We start from the raw sequence: 22,089 nt of genomic DNA on the forward strand, positions 1-22,089 counted from the left end.
ATTGTTTTGGTCCATACTACCACTTCTCAAAATATGGAAAGCAAAGAGCTTGCAGTGGATGAGATATGTTTCACAGTATCGAAGATCAAGAATTGCTCATAGCTCTTAAGGTATGTGTTTTACAGCCCATCTTTACTTGATTTTTGTTTCGAATGATCATTCCTTCATATCCCTGAATATTGACCTTTACTTTTGAAACTCCCTGTGCAAAATGTAGACCTGCAATAGCTACAAAAGCTTTCCTGAAAAAGAGAACTATGTTAAAATTTGTGCATTAAATTAAAGTCCCCTACCGCGTTTTTCCGCCTGTATGTTAGAGCTAATATCAGGAACTTCATTAGCGGTTTTCGTATGGTTTTCACTAATATATAGACTGATTCACGAGGAAGGCTTCTGTACGTAATTTACCACAAGGCAAGAAAAGTTGACCGACCAGTCATACTCTGTGCTACCACACCCGTGCATAGCTGGGAACAATTCGCTAATCTAACATCGGTTTAAGCATTAACAACAGTTTTCAGAAAATATTCGTATTTATCTGGAGAGTACCCCTGAACGTGATGAAATGTGAATTATTCAAGAAGAGAATAGAATGTTTTGAAATGTGGTGCTGCAGAAGAACGCAGAAGTGTAGACGGGTACGACTTCACCGCATCCTTTGATACGACACTACCTGAGGGAGTAAAGGTTGTTAATTTGATACTGGAAGTGTGTGCCTGTGTGTACAGGAAGACGATAGCAGAGGGAGATCAAGATTTGAATACGATAAGCAGGTTCGTATGGGCGTGTGTTACAGTAGTTATGCAGAGATTATAAGACTTGGACTGGATAGACCAGAGAGGATATTTGAATGAAACTAGTCTTTGGACGAAAGACCACAACATCATTGATTTATTAGCAACACGTTTCGTACCACTACTGCTCATCTTCAGGCATGGAGTGAAATAGCGATACGTACCTACATGCTTTATTGTACCATAGTCACGAAAACTGATCTTCGGACGAGGCTAATAATGATACTAAAATCTATGTAAAAATAAGAACAACAGTAGTTCAAAAATGGTTCAAATGGCTCTGAGCACTATGGGACTTAACATCTGAGGTCATCAGTCCCCTAGAACTTAGAACTACTTAAACCTAACTAACCTAAGGGCATCACACACATCCATGCCCGAGGCAGGATTCGAACCTGCGACCGTAGCAGTCGCACGGTTCCGGACTGCGCGCCTAGAACCGCGAGACCACCGCGGCCGCCAACAACAGTAGTAATGGTCATTCTGTGTAAACGCTGGTACACAGGGAATTATCAGGAATCTGACACACAAAAGGAGTTCATCGAATTCTAAAGCGTTGCTGTGTATGAAAATGTACGTGAAGCAGAAGCAGCATGGTGCCAGAACTTTAGCACTGTGCGATAATGGTCTATTACAGCTTTGCCTAGAACTTTGTACTTTAAGGTAATCTTGCAGAGGGAAGGAAGAAATCCCTACAACTGTAACTGGAGAACGGCGTGTGTCGCACTAACTGGTTTGAGTGCGTAATTTGCTAAAGAAAAATCGGTTACGAAAGACTACTGCAATTTACCTGTGAACATTGAAGTCACAGACATTGATAGTAATACCATAACGTAAAGAGTGGGAGAGAAGGCACAAATTCCATCCCAACTGTGTCCGAATGATTGTCCACTTCCTGCCTTTCCCCCCTCTTGTTTTATCATAACCCTCATCTAATCCTGCATCTTCCATCCATCAGAACGAGTGCTAAAACTATTCTTTCCACCTTATAGTTATCATGACTAACCACCATCTTCCATCCACTTGATACAATAAGCAGACGAAATTCCGCCCTCCTCTCCCCCTCACCCTTCTTTTCGTGGCTCACTCAACAACCTTTGTGATATAAACTTTGTTGGTTAAACTCCAAAACGCAACCTGTCATAACTCGGAAAATAATCACAAGACACATACAAGGTAAGTTAAAAGTCGTAGAGGGAGATTAAGAGATGAACACAGAAGCAGGTTCAGAAGGATGTAAGTTGCAGTAGTTATTCGGAGATGAAGAGGATTGCAGAGGATAGAGTTGCAAGAAGAGCTGCATCAAACCGGCTTTGAGACTGAAGACTACAGCATCAGCAGCAGCAGCAGCAGCAGCAGCAGCAACAACAACAACAACAACAACGACTTTGATATAACTTCTAAAATAAATATCTTGAAGGGAAGGAATTTTCGTCGAATGAAGAGGTTTTTTCCCCTGCTGCAAACGAGTATTGTACAGACTTGGGATGAAATTTATTTTTTTAGGAAATCAAAAATTGGGACCTCGCTAGAGCAGTACATAGAGTTCAATGGAGATGTGTTGTTGCTTAGCAAGCCATCAAGTCATTGTCGTAGCTGTCGGATCCCATGAAGTTAACCGGGGTTAGAAGTTTTCCTTGGTATGTAAGACTCCATCCGGTGCTATCCAGCGAATATTAATCCTAGCAGTTTGCGCTACCTTTAGTAGTTTTTAATGCACTAGGTAAAGCAGCGGGATCACGTTGCGACAGGCTGCCCGCTGAGTGTGCGCCTCCCGAGACCTCTGTTCGCCTGCTGCAGGCAGCTGCGGCCTTACCAGCGTGCAGGACAACGTGATAGGGGTGGGGCCAACTTGGCTCTGAAGCAGAACCTCTTTATTGTAGCGCCGGAGGGAAGGGAAATTCCTCGTGTTTTGCTCCACCTGCTGAAGACACACTCCTCGGTTGGCACGCAGCTCCGTAGAGGACAGAGGCCAAGGCCATTGACAACACAATGATATCAAACGACATGCACATTTCGCTTCCGTGCCACAGGCAGGGAAAGACGCTAACACGCAGTCATAAATGTTGCATGAAGCAAATTATCAAGATAAATAACAGTTTACAATGTCATACAAATACGATTACGAAACTTCCCGGAAGACTGAAACAGTGACGGACCGGGACTCGAACCCGGACTTTGAATTTCATGGGCAACGGCCTTGTCGAGTGAGCTGTCCAGCTATGAGTCACACTACTTCTTCACAGTTCATCATCCGTTATTACCTCTCTCCCACTTTCCAAATCTCACAATTCTGCGCACGCGTCATAATAGTCCTATCTTATAGGCGACTGTGATGTTCTTTTTAGGGCGCCGTACCTCAGTCGGTAATAAAGGAAGCCTTACAGTATCACTTTACTGTCCGTCCAGCTGTCTGTCTCTCTGTGCCTCTGTTAACATCCGATTTTCTTAGGAAGGGGTAGACGTATCTCGTTCAAAGTTATATCACAGACTAAGATCTGTGGTCAGTTGTTGGCGTAAAAAATTTAACCTTCTAAGTCAGTGCGGTCAAGGGATACGACTATTTATGTCACATATTTTGATAGTCGCAAACTCACTCACCAAACCTATAGGGTACTTCTCATTGACCTAGAATCAAGAAATTTGGCAAGTAGCTAGGTCTCTCAGCACATGTAGATGGGAGCGGGGGAATCGGAAAATTGATAATTCGTAATTATATCATACGAAAAATGTATTTTTTGTCCTTTGTTATCCGACTGTCTGTCCTGTTAAGACCCCTTTTTCTCGGGAATTGGTAGACACACACTATGTGATCAAAAGTATCCGGACACCCGCAGAAACATATTAACTGCATTGTGCTGCCACCTACTGCCAGGTACTCAATATCAGCGACCTCAGTAGTCATTAGACATCGTGAGAGAGCAGAACGGGGCGCTTTGCAGAACTCACGGACTTCGAATGTGGTCATATGATTGGGTGTCACTTGTGTCATACGTCAGTGGGCGACATTTTCACACTCCTAAACATACCTAGGCCCCGTGTTTCCGATGTGATAGAGAAGTGGAAACGTGGAGGGACATGTATAGAACAAAAGCGTACAGGTCGACCGCGTCTGTTGACTGACAGAGACAGCCGACAGTTGAAGAGGATTGTAATGTGACAACATCTATCCAGACCATCACATAGGAATTCCAAACTGCATCAGGATCCACTGAAAGTACTATGACAGTTAGGCGGGAGGTGAGACAACTTGGATTTCATGGTTGAGTAGCAGCTCATAAGCCACACATCATGCCGGTAATTGCCAAATGACGCCTCTATTGGTGTAAGGAGAGTAAATACTGGACGACTGAACAGTGGGAAAACGTTGTATGGAGTGACGAATCACACTACACAATGTGGCGATCCGATGGCAGGGTGTGGTTATGGGGAATGCCCAGTGAACGTCATCTGACAGTGTGTGTAGCGTTAACAATAAAATTCGGAGGCGGTGGTGTTATAGTGTGGTCGTGTTTTTCATGGAGGGGGCTGGGACCCCTTGTTTTGCGTGGCACTATCACAGCACAGGCCTACATTGATGTTTTAAGCACCTTCTTGCTTCCCACTGTTGAAGAGAAATTCGGGGGTGGCGATTGCATCTTTCAACACATTCGAGCACCTGTTCATAGTGCTCGGCCTGTAGCGGAGTGGTTACAAGACAATAACATCCCTGTAATGGACTGTGCTGCACAGAGTCCTGGCCTGAATCCTATAGAACACCATGGGATGTTTTCGGACTCCGATTTCGTGCCAGGCCGCAGCGACCGACAGTGATACCTCTCCTCAGTGCAGTTCTCCGTGAAGAATGGGCTGCCATTCCCCAAGAAACCTTCCAGCACCTTATTGAACGTATGCCTGCGACAGTGGAAGATGCCACCAAGGCTAAGGGTGGGCCAACACCATACTGAATTCCAGCATTACCGATGGAGAGCGCTACGCACTCCGATACTTCTTATAACATAGTGTATATCTTGCCTATATTGATAACAGGCAAAAATCGTCTAGATTCTCGATTGCCGGGTTGAATGATCTATCTCTATACATAACTATGTCGAAATTGATCCCTCGGTATGCGAGTCCTGCTCCCATTCGTCCGGATTGGAGAAGATGCCGCGAGACAGAATGTTGAGCGTTCTGCTCTGGCCCCCCTCGATGCAGATGCCGTTTGACTGTTGTGATCAGGACATTCACCGGGTCTCTCACCCACTGGCAACATGTCGTAATGAGTTGCTCAGAGACTTGAGCGTCACCAGTCAACAGCAACTGCGACTGATGATCTCTTATCAGTCACCCACGCTCAACTTCACTCAGTGGCCAGCCAGGTCGGAGTCGTTGTTGCTGCTATAGGTGGCAACCCATTACTAAAAATTCGCACCTTCTACACACCCAAATCAGCTAAAAATTTGTGTTTTTTCTAGTATGCTGTACACGCACAATAACTAAAATGTCGTTATTTATTATCAGTAATGATGTTAAACTTTTAGTGACCAGCAATGTATTATAAAATTATAGATTGAAATCTAAAACCGCAAACCACTTAGGTGGTTTTTTTAAACTCCACCATATGCTAAACACAATGTATTTCTGACCGAGCGAGGTGGCGCAGTGGTTAGCACACTGGACTCGCATTCGGGAGGACGACGATCCAATCCCGTCTCCAGCCATCCTGATTTAGGTTTTCCGTGATTTCCCTAAATCGTTTCAGGCAAATGCCGGGATAGTTCCTTTGAAAGGGCACGGCAGATTTCCTTCCCAATCCTTCCCTAACCCGAGCTTGCGCTCCGTCTCTAATGACCTCGTTGTCGACGGGACGTTAAACACTAACCACCACCACAATGTATTTCTTTTTTATTTACCCAGAGGTGTTTTGACATCTATGTGTCGTTTTCTGTGTGTCAAACTTATTTCTGTAAAACATCACACGAAGTTCGTGGTTGTTTACCTGTTTTGGAGCTAAACACTGCAACATGTGAATTTTCTTCAGTTTGATTAGATTGTTCACCTGAAAATTATGTTGCTAGTAAAAATGGATTTCTACAGGTCAGCTCTTTTTTATACCCGTTTCTGTTGCTTTGACAGAATGTCATCTACAACGCGCGACGAGATATGAACGTGAACCGAAGCACATAAGGGTACTTATACGCTTTCAACGCGGCTGCTTTGCGCCATCCTATCCATGAAGGTAGGCAAACTGCACCAAAGGCGTGTCGAGGGGTTGCCTAACACGTGTGTTAGAGCAGCCGCCAGGCTGATTTGATGCCTAAATTTCTGAAGGTAAATTTCTATCGAGGTGAAAAGTCGCGTGGATGGCATCAAATGGCTCTAAACATTATGGGGCTTAACATCTGAGGTCATCAGTCCCCTAGACTTAGAACTACGTAAACCTAACTAACCTAAGGATATCACACACATCCATGCCCGAGGCAGGATTCGAAGCTGCGACCGAGGCAGCACTGCAGTTCCGGACTGAGGCGCCTAGAACCGCTTGGCCACAGCAGCCGGCCAGGTGTCATCGAGGGTGCTGCCGATCTGAGGAGTCCTCGAGTGACCCTTCGCCGTTTTATTCACGGGGCTGTTGATGGTGTACTCCTGTGTGAACACGCCAAAGGAGGGTGGAAAACAGGAGGGTTGAAAAATCGTAAGTACACTCTGATACTTCGGATCACATTCATATTTCGTCGAATGGTTTTCAACTGTCCCTAGTGGTTCCAGCCTGTACACCAGAGCAGAAATTGCGGACGCGCTGCACTCCAAAAGGGTGCGACCACGTTTGTTTGGGGATGCAGCCCCACAGTGTTCTTACAAACGGGTTGAAGCTTCCGAGGGTGTCAGCAGTGTTAGAGGTTATCAAGAACATCTTCCTATTGCTGATGACACTGCGAGCTGTCGTTTTCGACCGAAAAATATGTATTAACCAACGCCCCAAGAGAAGGGGTGGTTTCATTGACGCCCTTTATACTACCCACACAACAGCCTTGCCACAGTGGATACACCGGTTCTCGTCAGATGACCATGCGGTGCGCCATGCACTGTTGCCATTTTTCGGGGTGCACTCAGCCTAGTGATGCCAATTGAGGAGCTACTCGACCGAATAGTAACTGCTTCGGTCAAAGAAAACCATCATAACGACCGGGAGAGCGGTGTGCTGACCAAACGCCCCTCCTATCCGCATCAGCCGAGGATGACACGGTGGTCGAATGGTCCCGGTGGGCCACATGTGGCCTGATGACGGAGTGGAGTGCTCTATACTACCCACTGAGAACTTTTCGAGTCGACCGTGAGCGGCGTAGTGTCTGCAATGTTTTTCTCGGTCTCCCATAAGGAAACCCCGTGATTTCGACACTGCGTGTTGCTATTGTGACCACCGCAGAGACGTTAAAAGAAGAGGTGAAATGTGGGTAAGAGGGCTGTGACGACCCTCTCATCGAGTGACACGTTCACTGTGGCACTGAGCAGAATTGTGGTGAAACTTGGTGCCAAAGTGACATTAATCCATCTTACTGCTCACATGAACTTTTGAGCTGTGGTCTTGTTTTTCGCATGTGTCGATACACTGATACTTGAAGCGTTGCCTACCCCGAGCGTGACGTCACAGAGCGGCACGCGTTTCCTCCTTCACAGAGGAAGGTTGCACTCACCTTCGAGTTAAAGTTCTATACGCCGCAATACGTGGTTTTGAAAAAGTGATCCTTTAATTCCATTGCGCAGTGTGTAATGAAGTATTGTACGAAAAAAAGGAAATATTCAGTTGGATCTTGATAAGACTTGGAAATGGTGCAAAGATTGACAATTTGCTTTAAATGTTCAGAAGGTTAAAACCGTGCACATAATGAAACGAAAAGATGTAGGATCCAATTACTGAATAATCGACAAGTAAGAAGTAGAATCTGTGGACATATACAAATATCTGGGTGTAACAGTTTGTAGGGATATGAACTCGAACGATCATACACTCCTGGAAATTGAAATAAGAACACCGTGAATTCATTGTCCCAGAAAGGGGAAACTTTATTGACACATTCCTGGGGTCAGATACATCACATGATCACACTGACAGAACCACAGGCACATAGACACAGGCAACAGAGCATGCACAATGTCGGCACTAGTACAGTGTATATCCACCTTTCGCAGCAATGCACGCTGCTATTCTCCCATGGAGACGATCGTAGAGATGCTGGATGTAGTCCTGTGGGACGGCTTGCCATGCCATTTCCACCTGGCGCCTCAGTTGGACCAGCGTTCGTGCTGGACGTGCAGACCGCGTGAGACGACGCTTCATCCAGTTCCAAACATGCTCAATGGGGGACAGATCCGGAGATCTTGCTGGCCAGGGTAGTTGACTTACACCTTCTAGAGCACGTTGGGTGGCACGGGATACATGCGGACGTGCATTGTCCTGTTGGAACAGCAAGTTCCCTTGCCGGTCTAGGAATGGTAGAACGATGGGTTCGATGACGGTTTGGATGTACCGTGCACTATTTAGTGTCCCCTCGACGATCACCAGAGGTGTACGGCCAGTGTAGGAGATCGCTCCCCACACCATGATGCCGGGTGTTGGCCCTGTGTGCCTCGGTCGTATGCAGTCCTGATTGTGGCGCTCACCTGCACGGCGTCAAACACGCATACGACCATCATTGGCATCAAGGCAGAAGCGACTCTCATCGCTGAAGACGACACGTCTCCATTCGTCCCTCCATTCACGCCTGTCGCGACACAACTGGAGGCGGGCTGCACGATGTTGGGGCGTGAGCGGAAGACGGCCTAATGGTGTGCGGGACCGTAGCCCAGCTTCATGGAGACGGTTGCGAATGGTCCTCGCCGATACCCCAGGAGCAACAGTGTCCCTAATTTGCTGGGAAGTGGCGGTGCGGTCCCCTACGGCACTGCGTAGGATCCTACGGTCTTGACGTGCATCCGTGCGTCGCTGCGCTCCGGTCCCAGGTCGACGGGCACGTGCACCTTCCGCCGACCACTGGCGACAACATCGATGTACTGTGGAGACCTCACGCCCCACGTGTTGAGCAATTCGGCAGTACGTCCACCCGGCCTCCCGCATGCCCACTATACGCCCTCGCTCAAAGTCCGTCAACTGCACATACGGTTCACGTCCACGCTGTCGCAGCATGCTACCAGTGTTAAAGACTGCGATGGAGCTCCGTATGCCACGGCAAACTGGCTGACACTGACGGCGGCGGTGCACAAATGCTGCGCAGCTAGCGCCATTCGACGGCCAACACCGCGGTTCCTGGTGTGTCCGCTGTGCCGTGCGTGTGATCATTGCTTGTACAGCCCTCTCGCAGTGTCCGGAGCAAGTATGGTGGGTCTGACACACCGGTGTCAATGTGTTCTTTTTTCCATTTCCAGGAGTGTATTTACTCAGTCGTAGTTGAAACAGGTGGCAGACGTCTATAGATTAGAAGAATGCTAGGGAAACGCAAATCCGTGTAAAAGGAGGTTACTTACAAGAAATGCGAACAACCCATCCCAGAATATTCCTCAAGATCCATACCAATAGGATTAACAGAGGATCTATAGAAAGAAGGGCAGCACGAATGGTCACAGGTTTCTTTGATCTGTAGCAGAATGTAATGGAAACGCCGAAAAACTGAAAAGGCGGACGCTTGAAAATACACTCATGCTCATAAATTAAGGGTAATTGCAGAATGTGGTGCCACACAACGTGGCGCTACACAAAACTAGCGCTAATGGCATAGGCACATAGGGAACACACACGACACAGATCTGTAAGTCCAAGGTATTGGTGATAAGTTGAGAAAATCATCCCGAAACACATATGTGCCACTGTTTCCTGCGCCTGTACCGCGAAATCAATATGGGATATAATCATCATGCAAAGGTACACAGGCCGCACAATGGGTTGGCATACTCTGGATCAGGTGGTCGAGCAGCTGCTGGGGTATAGCCTTCCATTCTTGACCCAGTTCCTGTCGAAGCTCCTGCAGTGTCGTAGGGGTTTGAAAAGTTGCAGCGATACGTCGACCGAGAGCATCCCAGAAGTGCTCGATGGGGTTTAGGTCTGGAGAACAGGCAGGACACTCCATTCGCCTGATATCTTCTGTTTCAAGGTACTCCTCCACAATGGCAGCTCGGTGCGGCCGTGCGTTATCATCCATCAGGGGAAGGTGGGGCCTACTGCATCCGTGAAAAGGCAGGCATACTGGTACAAAATGGCGTCCCTATACACCTGACCTGTTACAGTTCCTCTGTCAAAGACATGCACCAATCATAATCCCACCCCACAGCATCATCTCCATGCAGGTCCCATTCAAGGACATCAAGGGGTTGGTATCTGGTTTCTGGTTCACGCCAGATGAAAAGACGGCGAGAATCACTGTTCAGACTATCCCTGGACTCCTCCATGAAAATAACCTGGGACCACTGTTCCAGTGACCACATACTGTGTTCATTAGACCAGGCTTTACGGGCTCTCTTGTGACCAGGGGTCAGTGGAACGCACCTTGCAAGTCTCCGGGCGAATAAACCATGTCTGTTCAATTGTCTGTAGACTGTGTGTGTGTGTGTAGAGACAACTGTTCCAGTGGCTGCGGTAAGGTCCCGAGCAAGGCTACCTGCAGTACTCCGTGGCCGTCTGCGGGCACTAATGGTGAGATATCGGTCTTCTTGTGGTGTTGTACACTGTGGAAGTCTCGTACTGTAGTGCCTGAACACGTTCCCTGTGTGCTGGAATCGTTGCCATAATCTTGAGATCACACTTTGTGCCACACGGAGGGCTCGTGCTACGACCTGCTTGCTGTGTTTGATCAGCCTCCAGTCGCTCTAGTATTCTACCACTTACAACAACATCAATATGTGTTCTTTGAGCCATTTTCAACACACAGTCACCATTAGCACGTCTGAAAACGTCTGCACACTTACTCGCTGCAACGTACTCTGACATGCACCACCACACCCCTGCGTATGTGGACTGCTGCCAGCGCCACCGTGCGACGATCGCAGGTCAAATGCACCGCATGGTCAAACCCCGAAGTGATTTAAACCTGCGAACCGCCCACCAGAGCGTTGTTTCACCTTGTATCAGCATTATCCTTAATTTATGAACATGAGTGTAGATGCAAACTATCCAGAGAAAGCCTGTTTAGAAAATTTCAGGAACCAACTGTAAGTGATGAATCTAGCAATATTCTACAACCCTTTACGTATCACTCCAGCATGGATTGCATGGAGAGGATTAGACTAATTACAGCACGCACAGAAATATTCACCCATCGCTCCATACGTGAAAGGAATATGGTGAAACCGTAATATCTGGTACTGTGAGAATTACCCTGTGCCACGCACTTCTCAGCGGTTTGGAGAATACGGTTATAAAGGTAGGTCTTTTTTTGTGACTGGTTTAATGCGGCCGGCTATGACTTCCTCTCCTGTGCCAACCTCTTCATCACTTGCACTCGACGTCCTCAGCTGTATTTGTTGGACGTATTCCAATCTCTCCCTTTCGCTACAGCTCTTACCTTCTGCAGCTCTCTTGTACAATGGAAGATATCCCGACAGTGTCGTCAAACGAGCGCCTCAATTTGTTCCCGCAGACAGAACAAAAGTAGCTTATGCCCACCTAGCTCAAAGTTATCACTTTCTAAAAGGCGTATATATTAACTGGTAATTAGCTTTTGAACGAGTGGTAACTCAGGGAGCCACAGATTTCTGTGCTCTGCCGCATTTTAGAGTGTGAAAGTGCTTGAATTTGCACACGCGGCGATCTGATAAGCTAACTTCAATGCTAAAGAACTCGTAAACGGCGCAAAGTATCGATTTTTTCCCTTAACAGTTATTTCTCAGCACGGCCTCCCCCGCAATACCGTTACAAGCTTTTCAGACTGTTTCTAACTACCCTGTATAGTATCGCCGACCCCGATGACAAACGGGACCAGGTAAACAGGAAAAGAAGACAAAAAAGACCTCACAGATAAGGGTAGCCGTCGTGGTATGAAATGCACTCCATGGTCGTATTGTGTCTCCCGTCCCGTCATACTCACGTGTTTCGTGTTTTCGCGATATAATTATACACGAATAACGGGTCGGTCCCTTGAAGACGGCAGGCGATTCCACGTGCCATCCTTGACAGAAATAGGCCAATGCCTGCACTTGCAATGCCGTCACTGTCAATCATTCGTTAAGCTTCAAAACAAAGAGAGGGACGATGCGCTTGGACGACACCCTGCCCCAGGAAGAGGACTAACGAATCTCCTTGGGCTCCTGACCCACTTAATTAACATCCCTGTCACAGTCCGGCGTCTATCTAGGACGGCAATGGTCGCGTGCAAATCGCGCAACACGCCCGGCGCCAAGTACTCCCACCTTGTGTTCAGCCGACCGGCTTACGCTGGAATTCTTTCGGTTTCTTCGGACCGGCCGAATAAAAAGATCGTGTCGCAAACGACATCCGCCCGAAGGGCACTTTCGCTGCTTGTTCATCCGTGCATGTTCGGTTCCGGGTGAGAAAGTGTTCAGCTCACTCTCGGACACCACGACACCACGTCGCTTCCTCGCGGTCCATTCAGTCGCCGACGCGATCTCAAGACGGCCTGGTGTGTGTCTGGCTGGTGCGGTTTAGCTCGCTCTCTGTTGTGCTGCCGCGTGCGAAGTGGTTCGGCTGTCCGGTGTTCGCAGTGCTGTCGGTCAGGTGCCACCAAATCGAGTGCAGTTGCGACGGCGCTCCTCCCGACAATGGGGTGAGTGCTGATATGAGTTTCTTACACACGTACTATGGACGTTCTTTGAAATTGATAGGGAAGTGGATGCAGTTTGAAGCTTGCGTCGGATGCTCATCTTGTGCAGAACATACAATCAAAGCTAAGAGCTAAGATAGTTTTCCAGATTTGGTTCAAAAGTCTTTTTCAAATTACCTTAAAGATGACACTATTTCCGCCGATATATCAATACACAACGGTGTTATCTCGAAACGCAAGTAGCCAATTTAGGCCAACAGCCCCTTTCAATTTGACAGGCCAAAGATGTAATAATTTTCTTTATTTTCATCGGGCCAGTAACAACACATACCCACTTCACTAACATCTATTTTCAGTACGACTCTACATTAATATACTGTGTCTGAACATTATGAAATACCTCGCAGACAATGATCTACCGACATATAGCCAGCACAGCTTCAGAAAATATCCCTGTATGTCCATCTTCTTAGAGATGGTTGCGGGACTCGGCTGCTCGATAGAGGATATCAAATGAAACACCTTTCAGCCTCCAAATTTTCAACCTTATTATATTTGGCAAGCAGTTTCAGCGTTTTACTGCGCCGTCTTCAGGCCCCTGGCCGACGTGTACGAAGAATCTACCACGGTTGTGATCAAAACAAGACCCAGCAGTACTGGTATTAGTAGATATTTGCTTCAGTGATAGCTTCAACCATCAACCATGACTGTACTGTAGCTCCTTCTCTAGATTTTCGCACACATGACAAAATGGTAGATATCGGAATAGATGACAGAGGGATAGAAAAGCAACTAAAATCTCTCAAAAGAGGAAAAGCCGCTGGACCTGATGTGATACCAGTTCGATTTTATATAGAGTACGCGAAGGAACTTGCCCTCCTTCTTGCAACGGTGTTTCGTAGGTCTCTAGAAGAACGTAGCGTTCCAAAAGATTGGAAAAGGGCACAAGTCATCCCCGTTTTCAAGAAGGGACGTCAAACAGGTGTGCAGATCTATAGACCTATATCTCTAACGTCGAGCAGTTGTAGAATTTTGGAACACGTAATATGTTCGAGTATAATGACTTTTCTGGAGACTAGAAATCTACCCTGTAGGAATCAGCATGGGTTTCGGAAAAGACGATCGTTTGAAACCCAGCTCGTGCTATTCGTCCATGACACTCAGAGGGCCTTAGACACGGGTTCCCAGGTAGATACCGTGTTTCTTGACTTCCGCAAGGCGTATGATACAGTTCCCCACGTTCGTTTAATGAACAAAGTAAGAGCATATGCACTATCAGACCAATTGTGTGATTGGATTGAAGAGTTCCTAGATAACAGAACGCAGCATGTCATTCTCAATGGAGAGAACTCTTCCGAAGTAACAATGATTTCAGGTGTGCCGCAGGGAGTGTCGTAGGATCGTTGCTATTCACAATATACACTCCTGGAAATGGAAAAAAGAACACATTGACACCGGTGTGTCAGACCCACCATACTTGCTCCGGACACTCCGAGAGGGCTGTACAAGCAATGATCACACGCACGGCACAGCGGACACACCGGGAACCGCGGTGTTGGCCGTCGAATGGCGCTAGCTGCGCAGCATTTGTGCACCGCCGCCGTCAGTGTCAGCCAGTTTGCCGTGGCATACGGAGCTCCATCGCAGTCTTTAACACTGGTAGCATGCTGCGACAGCGTGGACGTGAACCCTATGTGCAGTTGACGGACTTTGAGCGAGGGAGTATAGTTGGTATGCGGGAGGCCGGATGGACGTACCGCCGAATTGCTCAACACGTGGGGCGTGAGGTCTCCACAGTACATCGATGTTGTCGCCAGTGGTCGGCGGAAGGTGCACGTGCCCGTCGACCTGAGACCGGACAGCAGCGACGCACGGATGCACGCCAAGATCGTAGGATCCTACGCAGTGCCGTAGGGGATCGCACCGCCACTTCCCAGCAAATTAGGGACACTGTTGCTCCTGGGGTATCGGCGAGGAGCATTCGCAACCGGCTCCATGAAGCTGGGCTACGGTCCCGCACACCATTAGGCCGTCTTCCGCTCACGCCCCAACATCGTGGAGCCCGCCTCCAGTGGTGTCGCGACAGGCGTGAATGGAGGGACGAATGGAGACGTGTCGTCTTCAGCGATGAGAGTCGCTTCTGCCTTGATGCCAATGATGGTCGTATGCGTGTTTGGCGCCGTGCAGGTGAGCGCCACAATCAGGACTGCATACGACCGAGGCACACAGGGCCAACACCCGGCATCATGGTGTGGGGAGCGATCTCCTACACTGGCCGTACACCTCTGGTGATCGTCGAGGGGACACTGAATAGTGCACGGTACATCCAAACCGTCATCGAACCCATCGTTCTACCATTCCTAGACCGGCAAGGGAACTTGCTGTTCCAACAGGACAATGCACGTCCGCATGTATCCCGTGCCACCCAACGTGCTCTAGAAGGTGTAAGTCAACTACCCTGGCCAGCAAGATCTCCGGATCTGTCCCCCATTGAGGATGTTTGGGACTGGATGAAGCGTCGTCTCACGCGGTCTGCACGTCCAGCACGAACGCTGGTCCAACTGAGGCGCCAGGGGGAAATGGCATGGCAAGCCGTTCCACAGGACTACATCCAGCATCTCTACGATCGTCTCCATGGGAGAATAGCAGCCTGCATTGCTGCGAAAGGTGGATATACACTGTACTAGTGTCGACATTGTGCATGCTCTGTTGCCTGTGTCTATGTGCCTGTGGTTCTGTCAGTGTGATCATGTGATGTATCTGACCCCAGGAATGTGTCAATAAAGTTTCCCCTTCCTGGGACAATGAATTCACGGTGTTCTTATTTCAATTTCCAGGAGTGTACATAAATGACCTTGTGAATAACATCAGAAGTTCACTGAGGCTTTTTGCGGATGGGCTGTAGTATATCGAGAGGTTGCAACAATGGAAAATTGTACTGAAATGCAGAAGTATCTGCAACGAAATGACACATGGTGCAGGGAATGGCAATTGAATCTCAATGTAGACATGTGTAAGGTGCTGCGAATACATAGACAGAAAGATCCTTTTTCATTTAGCTACAATATAGCAGGTCAGCAATGACGATCTGCGAGTAGGCATTAGGAGTGATTTAAAATGGAATGACTGTACAAAATTAATCGTCGGTAAAGCAGATGCCAGACAGATTCATTGGAAGAATCCTAAGGAAATGCAGTCAGAAAACAAAGAAAGTAGGTTACAGTACACTTGTTCGCTCACTACTTGAATATTGCTCACCGGTGTGGGATCCGTACCAGATAGGGTTGGCCGGCCGTGGTGGCCGACCGGTTCTAGACGCTACAGTCTGGAACCGCGCGACCGCTACGGTCGCAGGTTCGAATCCTGCCTCGGGCATGGATGTGTGTGCTGTCCTTAGGTTAATTAGGTTGAAGTAGTTCTAAGTTCTAGGGGACTGATGACCTCAGAAGTTAAGTCCCATAGTGCTCAGAGCCATTTCGAACCAGTTAGCGTTGATAGAAGAAGAGAGAAGATCCAACGGAGAGCAGCAGAGAGACGCTCAGTAGCTCGGTACGGGCTTTCGTTGAAGTTTCGAGAACATACCTTCACCGAGGAGTCAAGCGGTAAACTGCTGCCTCCTACGTATATCTCGCGAAGAGAGCATGAGGATAAAATCAGAGAGAGAGCCCACACAGAGGCATACCGACAATCTTTCTTTCCACGAACAATACGAGACTGGAATAGAAGAGAGAACCGATAGAGGTATTCAAGGTATCCTCCGCCAAACACCGTCAGGTGGCCTGCGGAGTATAGATGTAGACGTATTGAGCAGTGATGGTTGAAGCAGTGGCGTATTTCGTTGTAATTCATCGTAAAGAGATCTTTTCATGAAATTTCAGTTAATACTTCCACCTTCGAACACTCCAAAGAAAATCGTCAAAAAGCCAAGATCACTAGAAAGAACTTATTTCGCAATAAATGCTTCACCAACGATCTTTGTTTTTTGAAGTTTTTCTGCTGAGTTTATTACACAGCAGATCGACCCCTTTCCGGCGCGATGTCAGGAATATGTATGAATATATTTTGTTGACTCCCATATACATTATATGAAATGATTTTCATGATGAAATTTGAGAAATCAAGAGCTTTTAGCTATTGATTTATTCTAGAGTAAAACAGCCGAGAAATAGTGTGAAGGTAGTTCTATGTTCCATCTGTCAAACTCTAAATGTGAAACAATAAACAAATAATAACGGCGGATAATAGTAACAATAATAATTGGTTTTAGTGATAATAATGAAAGGAATTAATAATAACAATAATATTGTTTAGAAAAAGAGACTTTCAGTAGAATAATCTGTAGAGAAGTGGAAGGTAGAATGATGTGGGGGATGGAGGGAGATCAAAAAGTGTGGGCTCCACGTAAGTATAAGGAAGACATAGCTATAGCTGCAGACGTATTTACTTTGTTGATAACTAGTATTTCTGCTATGCGGTACATATAGTAGTGTAAGAGTTGAAGATAAATAAGGAGTGCAGAGACTGAGAAGACGATAAAGCAAACACAGAATATGATACCCCAACGCTTATCGACAGGCAGGAAGAGCAAATAACATCTATCTACAAGTTGTTCAAAAACGAGCCTGCAGTTGTGGGAGTGGAAAGGCTTGGAAGGGAAGCAGTAGTTGAAGGCAAGGTTGTAGCCTCTCCCGATGCTGTTCGTGCTGTACACTGCGGAAGCAGTAAAGGAGACCAAGGAGACATTTTGGAAGGGATTCGAAGTTCGGGGGTTGTCAGAAACGGCAAAGAACTTACATATGACTCTAATGGACAGTAGAGTCTTGAAAAAATGCTATAAGATGGATATCTGCGGAAGTAAAACAAGGATAATGAAATTCAGACGATGAAAAGGCATTGTTTTAGAAAACATAACTCTAAAAGTGGTACACTAGTTTTATAAGGCGAGGATCAAAGTCATTGATGCTGAGCAGAGCAGTATAAAGTGCTTGCTGACAACAGCCAGAGAATTTGGTAAAATCCAGTATTAATCTAAGTGTTACCAAGTCTTTTCTGAAGGTATTTGGTGTGCAGTCTTGCAGGGAAGTGAAACGAGAACGACAAAAAATTCAGGCAATGAGGGAATACAAAAGTTTGAAATGTGCTGCTACAGAAGAATGCCGAAGACTAGTGAACAGACAAGGAGATACTGAATGTAATTGAAGAGAAAAGAAATGTATGGAACACTTTGATTAAAAAAAGGGATCGGTTGATAGAGCACGGTTGACGTAACAAGAAAGTCCAATTACAGGTCTCGTCTTCTCACTCACGAACAGTGCTGCTAATTGCAGCGCAAGGAACTGCTGGGATCGAGAACTGTGTGTAAATTTCAGACACATTTAGACAGCGCTTATTGTAAAAAAAAATAGTTATGGTTTTGTCCAAAGACAATGTAATAGCATCGCTACTGTTTTCCGTGCACGTGAACGATTTATCAGATGGCGTGTGCAGCACTATCAGATTACTCGCCGGTGATATTGTTGGTCACACAAAGTCTGTTATTTCCAACTGATATCACGTAAAAAGATTTAAAATCCACCTGTGTTATAGATCTCTGCCAAGTCTCTGAGAATGTCAGAAATATGTTCTTAATTTTAATTTGGCCACTGGAGTTAGGTTTTTTCTTATAATAGGGGGAATTTTCATGTCGGGATAATTGTCCTAAACGAGAACTGGTTTGCACAACGCTATACGCAGCGCAAGTGACAATATCGAGGGAACGGATAATGCCGTTACAGCTGCCATTGGTCTGCTGTTGGCGGGAGCAATAGAGCTCGCTAGCTGACCAGTGACAACTGACTTAAATAAGTGTGTAATTGCCGTAACAAATAAAAAGTACGGAACAGTACCCGAAGATGAGTGATAAACATTTGGAACCCGTCAGAGAGTTTAGGCGTTTGGAGTAACTACCAACCCTCCACCTGCCACCGCAGATTTTCTAAAGATCCAAATTCCCATGCATAAAACAGCTTCAGACATCTGATTACTTCGCAAATGAATTAAATCTATTAAATACCTGGCGTTAATCAGGTGCTTTATGGCTGAAGAAACAAAACCGTAATTATTTTGGTTTTATTAGTTCCGGATTATTAACCCATAAACTAATAAAAATGTATAGGGTATATACCGTATAGAGTATATTATAAATTATTTGTAAGGTTCATTGGAACTCACTCAATATAGTCCTGGTGAGGGATAGTCAACTTTCCAGAATTAGATTTTCACTCTGCAGCGGAGTGTGCGCTGATATGAAACTTCCTGGCAGATTAAAACTGTGTGCCCGACCGAGACTCGAACTCGGGACCTTTGCCTTTCGCGGGCAAGTGCTCTACCATCTGAGCTACCGAAGCACGACTCACGCGCCGTACTCACAGCTTTACTTCTGCCAGTACCTCGTCTCCTACCTTCCAAACTTTCTTTAACTACCACCCACTTTATTATAACTGTTACTCGTAAAATTATCTAATCGCCCACCCGAGCACGAAAACGGCGGTTTACAAAGTAGAAAAATAATTTTGCTTTAAAATATTTATAAAGCAGAGTTACAGAAAGTTAAGTCATATAATAATGATTACGTACCAAGTAATTTAGGCCAAAATTGTATGAAAACTTGATGAAAATGTCCTTAAAACATCTGCAGCCTACGACCCACCAATAAAGCTGCAAGGGAGCAGGTTGTCTGAAACTGGTCCAGGTAATTTGCCCCTCGTTTAAAGGAAAGCTACCTTTTCACGTTTGTCAATGGTTAAGACGTAATCTCTCCTGACCAATGTGTAATACTGTCTGTAAAAGAGAGTAGAAAAGAAGTAATAAATTGAAACGTCATGGTTGATGCTGAAGTTCTTTAAGTTTATAAAATGACGGATCCACAGAACGGAAGAGTCATTGAGGGAAAAATTCACTTTATTAAAGTATAACGTGTTGGTTAACTGATTGTCCTGTAGCTGGCTTCGTTGTCTTCTCTTTGGAGTTCGATAATGTCCGCGTGTGCTGATCGTACGAAGAAAATATACTGATTCCAAGATTATGAATGCTTGGTGAATCCTCGACTACGAAGTGTCTACACGTTCAGCTTTTTTGCATTTTGAACTCTTCAAATATCAGGTCTTACAAAATGTGACATCCATTTGCTGCTTCGAATTGCGAATTCCAACCAAACACGTCGGCCTTCCGCGACATCTCAAACGCGACTTCACTCCATTATACAACACTTCCCACCGAGTCCCCACGAGGAGACTGACAGTTATAACATTTGAAGCAGAGAGTTTTAAATGATTTGCATCGTTGTGAAAGACGTTGTTTCAATTAACTGATACATATTTTGTAAAACTCAGAACAATAAACTTTCAGGTTTTTCATCTTAAAACTTCAAAATTATCTTAATAAAATAAAACATATATAGTTTTGCGTGAAACAATTAATTTTAGTGAAAGTAGTTTATACGGATTTTTCTACTTACAAGTGAAATTATCGATGCTCATCGCTATCAAAGGGTACAGAATGAGCATCTTAATTAAGTCACAAGTTTTACTACATGAATAGCTAAAATATAGTAAAAGACTAACTTATTTTAGTGGGGTTGTTAACGAGGAAAGTTTGGGAAGGATTTGAAATTATGTGTAAAGTTTGTTGGAAGATCCTAAGCGATCTCATTCTCAAACACTCGATGAATAGTGGACCAATATAGATCGTCAGATGACTGCGAAGCCTAGAAGCTACAATATTTGGATATAGTCAGAAGACGTAGTTGCACAATGGGAGCAGGAAGTCAAACAAGATGTCAGATTAGTACCACAACACCCACCAACCCACCCACACACCCACGTACATACATACACAAATTTTCCGGTGAACAAAGGGTTATTAAGAAGGCAGAAAATGACGCTCCAGTTTGCAATAGATGGCTTAAATCAAATACGTAATAATTATCGTACTAAAATTTCAGTGGAAAACTGGAGTAATGCCCTACTTCGAGACATTTTCAGTACGTTCCAAAATAGTGCTAGATGAACAATCAATAGCACAGGCGTCATACTTGCATCTCTTAGGCTGCGGTGTTAGATCTGAATATAAAAACGACGCTCTAATAGATTAAATAAGTTGCATTTGACAAAATTTTATAAAGTGATTACTGCCCTTGTTCTAAGATGCGCAACAGAATCTTAGACAACTACGAAAGACAAAAGAAGCATACAGTCGGCTGAAATGAATTTTTGTAGTTGAGTTAAATGATGTTCTATCAGAGAAGAAAATAAGAAGCAATATTATAAGGGAAGAACTTGATATATACTGCACAAATGAAAAGAAATAGAGCAAAGCAGCATAAAACGGCATCATATCAACAGAATGAGGGCAGACATTATTTAATCATAAACCAAAAACCGAAAGGAAAGAGATGTAGGACGACCGAGGAACAGATGTCTTCAGTGAAAGTGGAACAGGCTGAAAGCCTACTCCATCAAATGAGGAGGAAAAAAGATGTAGATTCTTCCTTTGAAGTTAAACATAATGTACATCTTTATCACTCTCGGAAGCTTCTTTCACGTTGGTTACGTTCCCATAAGATTTGGGGGGAGAGGGGGTGTGGCCTTCCGAAGTGGTCGGGGCGCGAACAAAATGACATTTATGTTATCGTAACATTGAAGTAGGTCTTTCATGTTCCGCTCTTTTGACGTGCATTTCTTTGCTTAGACTGTGACTGTTAAGGGCATTTGGGGATGGTAATGCAACGAAGGCTGCGCCGCGCCTTGCTCCACTATTCCCGCTCGAGCAAGCATGCTGTTACTGGAACCAAGTCAGCGTTCCGTGGAAGCACGGCGTCAACGTACCTTCCAAGATCGCAGCAGAACACAATGAGTTACTGCGACCTACGTAAAACTTACGGTGTTATCAGGGCAATAAATACCTTGCGTAGGCTTATCTTCAGTATTAGCATAGTGTAACAAATGCAGTGGCGACACTCTCTGCTTTAAAAATTGTTACCGTCAGACAGTTGAAGACATACAAGTGTCCCTACATTACTCCAGCCAACACTGCTCTCTGGTCTGAGATTCTCTTATAGCTTACATATCGCAGGCAGCCCGTGAGCAATCCATCGAAATTACATATGCTCGAGTGCGCTAGCAACAAATTCCTTAGTCATGGACCTATTACACATCTCTCTTGAAATCGAAGAGAATATAAACACAGTATTTCATCAATAAGATATATTTCTGTTCATGACTGCTCTTATGACTAGTATTTTCTTTTATATCCAATAACTTTGCTCGAAGCCTAAGGATTTGCTCAATTTTGCAATCCACTACTTCCTGTTCACGAACTTTTGCTTAAAATATTTTTTTTCTTAGGAAGTATTTTCTTAAGGTATTTCTATCCAGTATTGTCCTATATGGAAAAGAAACATGAAGGATAATGTACGACCGCGTGTTGCAGGTCGTGGACGGGCCTTTCTGGATACAGAAAATATTCGACTGTTGTCCTGGCCAGCACATTCTCTAGATCTCTCACCA

General features: G+C 45.5%; 1 protein-coding gene across 1 annotated transcript in view; it reads left to right on the top strand.

Moving 5' to 3' along the window:
- Positions 1-12,387: 12,387 nt before the first annotated feature.
- The window catches only part of LOC126336622 (zinc transporter 2), a 627,171-nt gene continuing 617,469 nt past the window's right edge, over positions 12,388-22,089 (top strand). The window contains exon 1 of the mRNA XM_050000502.1: positions 12,388-12,547. Within this exon, the coding sequence (XP_049856459.1) occupies positions 12,543-12,547 (5 nt within the window). The 5' untranslated portion in view covers positions 12,388-12,542. The remainder of the gene's footprint in view (positions 12,548-22,089) is intronic.

This window comes from Schistocerca gregaria, chromosome 2 (assembly GCF_023897955.1).
Source record: "Schistocerca gregaria isolate iqSchGreg1 chromosome 2, iqSchGreg1.2, whole genome shotgun sequence".
Taxonomy (NCBI): Eukaryota; Metazoa; Arthropoda; class Insecta; order Orthoptera; family Acrididae; genus Schistocerca; species Schistocerca gregaria.